Source organism: Tupaia chinensis, unplaced genomic scaffold (genome assembly GCF_000334495.1).
Source record: "Tupaia chinensis unplaced genomic scaffold, TupChi_1.0 Scaffold000008_1, whole genome shotgun sequence".
Lineage (NCBI taxonomy): Eukaryota > Metazoa > Chordata > Mammalia > Scandentia > Tupaiidae > Tupaia > Tupaia belangeri.
In genome coordinates, this window is record NW_006159437.1 from 132,532 (window position 1) to 139,953 (window position 7,422).

General features: G+C 35.6%; 1 protein-coding gene across 6 annotated transcripts in view; it reads right to left on the reverse strand.

Annotated features, from left to right (window-relative positions):
- The window catches only part of SHPRH (SNF2 histone linker PHD RING helicase), a 91,434-nt gene that overhangs the window by 16,498 nt on the left and 67,514 nt on the right, over window positions 1–7,422 (reverse strand). For all 6 annotated transcript variants that reach the window (XM_014592858.2, XM_014592820.2, XM_014592893.2 and 3 more), the window contains 2 exons: window positions 5,115–5,186; window positions 2,368–2,556 (listed from right to left, as the gene is read on the reverse strand). In XM_014592858.2, coding sequence (XP_014448344.1) covers window positions 2,368–2,556; window positions 5,115–5,186 — 261 coding nt within the window. The remainder of the gene's footprint in view (window positions 1–2,367; window positions 2,557–5,114; window positions 5,187–7,422) is intronic.

Sequence of the window (7,422 nt, forward strand, 5' to 3'; positions counted from 1 at the left end):
AAACAAGATAAATCTTATTTATTTTAATAATTATTTAACTTTACTTATTTTTATTTAAAAATTTATCCTAGGACGTATGTGTTCACCAGAGAGAGAGAGAGAGAGAGAGAGAGAGAGAAGAAAAGTGGGAAATCAATCAAGCTACCAGGTTCAGGTGCTGAACTGTGGTCAGTCATGTAGCAATCCAGTGTCTCAACCACTATACCACCTGCTGGCCCAAGACATATCTTTTAAAATCCATTGTATTCATGTACTGAGAAACCACATTGTATAGTCACAAATATGTACAATTATTGTATGTCAATATTAAAAAAACAAAAACAAACAAAAAAACACCTCAAATCTGACCGTGAGACCTCCATGCTTATATTTAATGGCTTTCTACTTATATGAAATGAAATGACCATCTTTGGACGGCCCTTCGACAACTGGCCCCTCTCAAGTCTGTGGACTCCTTTGATTCTAGTTGCCTTCTTTCTTCCTATCCTGCAGTTATGCTCAGTTTCATTTGAATCTTTCTTATCCCAGGGCTTTCCATGAACTTTTCTCCTTTCCGTCTTCTTTTTTTTTCATCTGGGAGGATCCTTTCCATAAGATCCATCCTATTTTCCCTCCAGATTGGCTAATCCATTCATCTTTAATACCTGTTTTACTGTCATATTCTCAGAGAAGTGAGGCTTGGTTTTCTTTTGTAGTCCTTATCACAATTATAATACATTATTTATTTATTAATGTTGGTGCTTTCTGTCTCAACTCAAACCTGTCCCCTACAACTGCCAAACTGTAAAATCCACGAGGGCAGCAGTCTTATCTGTTTTATTTTGAGTCTATGCAGCATCTACAAGCCCCAGCACACGACTGTTAGAGGATGAAGTGAACGTATAGTGGTCCCAAACTGAGCAGGAACTTTGAGCCTGAAAAAAGCAAGCAAGCAAGCAAATCCATGGAGCAATTAATGGGAGCTTACTGGGGGATAACTCTCGGTAGGGAGGGTCAGGCAGACAATGGCCTAGAAGGATTTGCAGCCCGTACATGGTATATGTCCAACATGCATGTGTGGAGTGATAGACTGAAAGACTAAATGGGAGTTCATTCCAAATTTAGCCTTCTGTTTATCCCAATAGTCCAGAGAGCAATGCGACTGAAATGAGCTTTTACTCAAATAACTGATAAAACAGCAATTAAAAATTCTTGGGCCACCCTAATGGCATGGTAGTTAAGATAGCTGGATCCCACAGAGCTGACTGTGTGTGGCTTGAGTCCCAGACCTGGTGTTTTGAAACACCTGCTAGGTACATGTGCATGTATGCTTAAAAACTGAAATAGAGGGAGAAATGGAGCAGCAGTTGTGGCGTGACTATCCTCCATGGGAGGCACCTTCTCATTTCTCTCTCTCTCTAGTGAGCACACACACTCTCTGGCAAAAAAAAAAAAAAAAAAATGACTAAAGTTTCTTTAGAAGAGGGCACCTTAACAACCGCCCACATTCCCGTCTACATTTATATGCTGATTTGTCCTGTGTCCAAGTTTGTTTGGAAAAAATGAATTAAAGAACACAAAGTGTTGTAAACGACTTTCATGAAGTACGTACCTCTTTAGGCAGAAAGCCCAACTATGAATCTTATTTGGATTTTAAATTTTAGTAATTTTCTTAAAATTTTGAATGAAATACTAAAATTAGAAATGAGGAAAATAAAGGCAAATTTTGGCTGTACTCTGAAATACCAGAGCATGCTATTTAAGAGCTCAGTACCTCTTCCTATGACAGTCTTGACTAACTGCCATAATCAATTTGTTAGATCCTTCAACTTGGCTGTACACATCCTTTATTTTTTTTTAAAGAATTATTTTATTTAACTTTATTATTATTATCATTGTTATTTTCCAGTTTGATCAGAGAGAGAGAGAGGAAGTGAGAAAGCAAGCCACCAGGTCTGAGACTTGAACCATGGTTGGCCATGTGGGAGTCCAGCGCCCTTAACCACCATGCACTTGCCAGCCCCCACATCCTTTGGTTGTATAAAGAATGAGGAAAAGCTTTCTCTAAATAAAGTATCTAATTTATTTCATAGCTCTACTTGTAGTGGACAGACACACTACAGAGGATGGTAGGGGACTGAAATGTCACTTTTTTGCCACAGTGGGCATGACTGCTGCTAATCATGTTAGAACAAGCATCTTGTGTTCTTCCTACAATGAAAAAGCAGGTGGTAAAGCTGAGGTTGGCAGGTGACACATGAATGGACAAGTGTGGTTTCCACATATTCACTGTGCTAAATGTGTTCTGATTTTAATGCTCTCATTTGCCAGATACTGATTCCCATCATGCGACTCTAATTATGCTACAATGTTCTTGACCTGCGTTACCTTCACAGGGATGTCCTCTTCCTGGCTTGATTTCTCTGAGGTGAAGACATATGAGATTTCTTTGTGAGATGTGGTTTGGCGGCAGATGGCACACTTAATGGAGCTTCTGTGAGACCCCACGCTGTATTGTTCGATAATAATAGCAATACATTCATTGCAGAAACAGTGCCCACAGGTCAGTACTGCCCACTAAAAAGAAAACACAGCACAAGTCTCGGTGAGTTGCTATCAGTGATGCCTTCTAACCTATAAACATATTAAAAAGAAGAGAAGGAAACTTGCTATTTTACTTTCCTAATATTTCATGATGCTAATATTCCTTAAGTCATAAAAATCAAATTATGCTTTTAATTATTTTTAATTCAGAGCAATCTTTCATAGTGTTTCATTCTGGTCATCCCAATAGTGGGCACGACAGTCAGTCAGTCCTTATTACTTTGTAGGAAGGTGGTATTTTCATTTCAGCATTTAGGGAAAACGCAAATCAGCAGACAGAGGGGTTGAGAACAATAATAATTTGAGGACAATATAATCAATATCTTCTACTTAGTTAGTTATTTCAACAGATATACTTTTACATGCTAAAACATTACTTATAAAATGAGATGAGCTAGTATATCAGATCTATTTTAGAAGTGGTTCTGTATTTATTTAAAAAGTTCAAAACAAAATGGTACTTTTGAGAAAACCCTTGCCCAATTTAAGAAAAAGTAAAATAATCCTTCTTGCATCTCTGGAACATATCACAGACATTCACTTTGTTTGGCAATGGAATGTAAAAGAAGAATAGATTTAGTCTAGGGTTCAGTTCTAAAAGTTGACGTATTATGCAAACTAATTAATCTTTCTCATCTGGCAAAAACAACAAAGATACAGTGGTGTCATGAAGAGACAAAACTTCTAAGTCTTAAGCTATGTTTTTTTCTAGGATTTGGATATATATAAAGTTGTAGAGAAAGAAAATGTGATTGGGCCCACCCAAGGTGCTTTGCAGAATGAAACAAAAAGTTCCTTGGAAAAAAACTCAAGGGAAGAGAAAGCTGAGGTATAGGTTTGTTTTAAAACAATTTTGAGAAAGAAGGGGCTTTGGATTTAATTGGCTAATACCATTCATACTGTTCTCTACTAGACTTCTGATTCCAAGGACTTATGACAGAATCCTCAGGAGCTGAGGCTGTAACAGCACTGAAGAGCTATTTCACTAGCATTTTCACATGACAGAGAGCAGTGCTATTCTGTACCGTATGGTCTTCTAGTGACGTTGGGGATAAAGGTTAACTCCCCTCTAAAAGAGGGCATTTTTGAGACTCATGGGACCTCAGTATAGACAAAATGAACAGCAATCAGGTCCACCTACATCTGCAATGGAGAGGGAAACATTGACACTTGAGCATTAGGTGTGAAAGGATGCTGATTAAAGTAGTCCAAAGAGAAGAACAAATGGCTATGCCTACAAAGGGCAATGGCCAGCACATGCGAGTTATCTCCTATAGAATCCAATTTAATAGACCTAAACTAGAAGAGCATAATTGTAAAGCAAAATGGAAAGGAAATAGAGAACAATAAATAGAGTTTGGAAAGTACAGTTTTGTTACTATTACTGAACTGAACATGTTCTAAGTGTAGGAGACCTAGGTTATGCTAAAACTAAAGTAACATATATAAAAGAATTTAAAAAATTCAAAATGTTTATAACAAAATGTCTGAAAAAATCCAGTTGTACGAATCTCATTAAAACTAACAGCAAAAAGACAATAGTTCATGCCATGATCCTCTCATATTTTCATTGCACCATTTTCACCAGAGACTTTTGTCAGAGTCACCAATATTTTTACAATATTCTTTTGCTCAGTTTTCAATGTAATGTAAGGTACATACTTTTTGATATTTCACCTACATAAATCTTGAAAACTAAAAGGCTTTTTTTCCCTAATTGCAGCTGGTCAGAATATGGAACACGTACATTTACCTTTCTACACTTAGTTCCATTAAAAAAAAAAAAAAAAAAAAAAAAAAAAAAAAAAAAACGACGAAGACAACTTACTCCATTTAGTTGTAATAAGCTTACCTTTCAAATTCTGTAAAGCAATTGATATTCTGATAATGTATATACGGATCATATACAGGAATTTATAATTTCATAAATCATAGTTGAAAAGATAAAAATGTACATCTCTTAGAGGAGAACTAATACCATCTTTTTATAGACATTTTATAGACATTTGAATATTAATATAAAAAATAAATACACTCAATATGATGGTCTTCTCAAATTAACATCTACATTCCCCTAGGAAAGACATTATTTGTATTTTAAAGCCTAATATTAGGAGACATTAACAATGCTAAGTAAGAGCTATGTTGTTATATCTTTGTAAAAGTTCCTTAAGTCAATCTATGTGTGCTGTATTACATTTCTGCACAATTAACAAATAACTGTCAAATTTCTTGGATACTATGTATCTTTAATGCAAAGGATGAAGTCATTCTAGAAATATTGTTTCACTTGTCACTTAAGAAAAACATGTATGTGTATATACACATGTAGCTGTAAACATGGCATATATCATAACATGAAAAACACACATACCTGCAACCCTAAGAATATCACCTAACCTCTGTCCCTGGAGGTAATATTTTGCTTTAATTCAAAGTTGTCATGAGAGAGAGAGAGAGAGAGAGAGACTGTATGTCTTAAAGATGGTAAGGGGTTTCATAAATTCATGTGATGTTTATTGTAATTTTACCTGTTTTCCCAACTGTCGTGCACAGATTGGACAAGGTTCTGGATTAATACCTCCTGATGTTTTGTCTTGAGACTATTAAAAAAAAAATTAAAAAAACATGTTACATTTAAAACTGCATACATATTTTGCAACTCATTTACGGAAGCAAATGCTGGCAATCACAATTTAAATAACCTAATAACGGGACCAGCACCTGGACCTGGTGACTTAAACTCATGCTGGGCACGTGTGCGTGCATGCCCATGATCCCAAGAGGAAAATGGAAGAGTAGGGATTGCGGCATGGCCATCCCCCCTGGGGGGTGATTTCTTGCTTTCTGTCTCTCTGTCTCTCTCTGTCTATCTGGCGAGTACATGTGCCCTATAGCAAAAACCTCTCTCTAAAAAAAAGAATAACCTAATAACTAATGTATTAGCTAATACTATGATTTTTGGAGCTTATAATTAACATTTATCCAAGGAGAAACAATCATAGAAATAATTTTTATTATATTTTAAATACATATACTGTATTTGTGATTGTAGTAGAAGGTAAAATAAAAAGCAAAATTCCAGCTAAATTTTCAAAATTTTATTTTCAGGCTAGATTTTGTTATAAAGAAATATTGATTATTTTTCTAAAATATTTAGACTTTTGACTAAAGGCTCCTTAAAAATTGAGAAAAACCTGCACTTATTCTCTAAGTCTACTTGACATAGGATCATAGACACGGGAAGAAGCAGCATTTATTTATGTAATACTGGCTTCTTTACAAATTTCACTGAGACAAATAACTGGAAAGCAGAAATGTTACTGATATAAGAACTCTCTATGCCTGGAAAGCATTTCAAATATAGCAGCTTTTCAAAATCTCCTTAAAATTGTTACAACAATTGGAAAAACTTCAAGTCATAAAATGAACAAGTTTACAACTGGGGAAAATAAGGAAAGTAAATAAGCCTGGAAGACTACTGAAGTTTTTGTCTGTGGTTACATTAACCAAATAGTTTAAAAATTAAAAGCTATTTTCATTGTGTATATGATCTATGGGAAAGGCTGAGCAGAGGGTTCTGCTCCTCAAGAAAGTTACTTTACGCATCTTCACATAGTCTAAGTTCCAAAAAGTAATAACTCGAATACGCATGGACGTTTCAGGTCTCTGTGCCAGAAGGTGAAAAACAAGTTATCTGACCAAGGCAACCGACCTGAGTCAGTATGGGAGGAGACTGTTTTTAGGCATGTTTACAGGGAGGGGCAATATTGTAGCACTCTGTAAATAGTGATTTACAACTCTACTTTTCTAACATGTTTAAAGAAAGAGTTGGTACTTTTTCCATAATGAGCCAGAATATAAATATTTTAGACTTTGTGGGCCATACAGACTGTTTCAATTAATCAACTCTGCTACTGGAGTGCAAATGTTGCCATAGACAATAAGTAAGTGAGTGTGACTATATTCCAATAAAAGTTTGCTTATAAAAACAGGTGGTGGGCCAGATTTGTGCCATATATAGTAGTTTGCAGATCCCTGATTAAAAGCTTTAAATTTTCCTCCAAATACGCCTTACCTACATTGTCACATATTTTTAATTCCATTCAGTTCAGAATATTTTCTAATTTCCATTGTGACTTCTTTGATTCATAGGTAATACTCCAAACGTGTGAGTATTTATCTAGTCATGCTTTCAGTAATGATTCATAGTTTACTTCCTCAGAAAAGTTGTCCTTGTATAATTTTAATCTTTCAAAAATTTTAAGAGGGGTCCAGCAGCTGGCATAGTGGTTAAGGTGCTAGACTCCCACATGGCCAGAGGTGGTTTGAGACCCAGACCTGGTGGCTGAAAAATCACACAAGGCATATGTGTGAACATGACCAGAATGGCAGGAGGAGAAAGGAAGAAAAGGGATTAAGGCGTGGCCATTCCACCCAGGAGATGATTTCTCACTTTCCCTCTCACTGTCTCTCTTTGTCTCTCTCCAGTGAGCATAAGCACCCTGTGGCCTAAACCTAAAAAAAGAAAAAAAGAAAAAAATTTGTCACTTTAATCAGCACCAGATTTATTTTGGTAAATATTCTATGCACACCTAAAAAATGAATGTTTTACATTTGTTGGATATAGTCTGCCTCATTCAGATCATGTTTGTTCAGAATGTTCAGATGTTTCATTTCTTTATGGATTTTTTTGTACAGTTCTCCAAAGTATGGAAGAATCATATAATCATTTACCTGTGCTAACTGACCTCTTTTTTGCTGTTGTCATGTATTTTATTTCTATATGTTATAACCTATACAACAGTACTGCTGCTTTGAACAGTCAATATTCTTTTA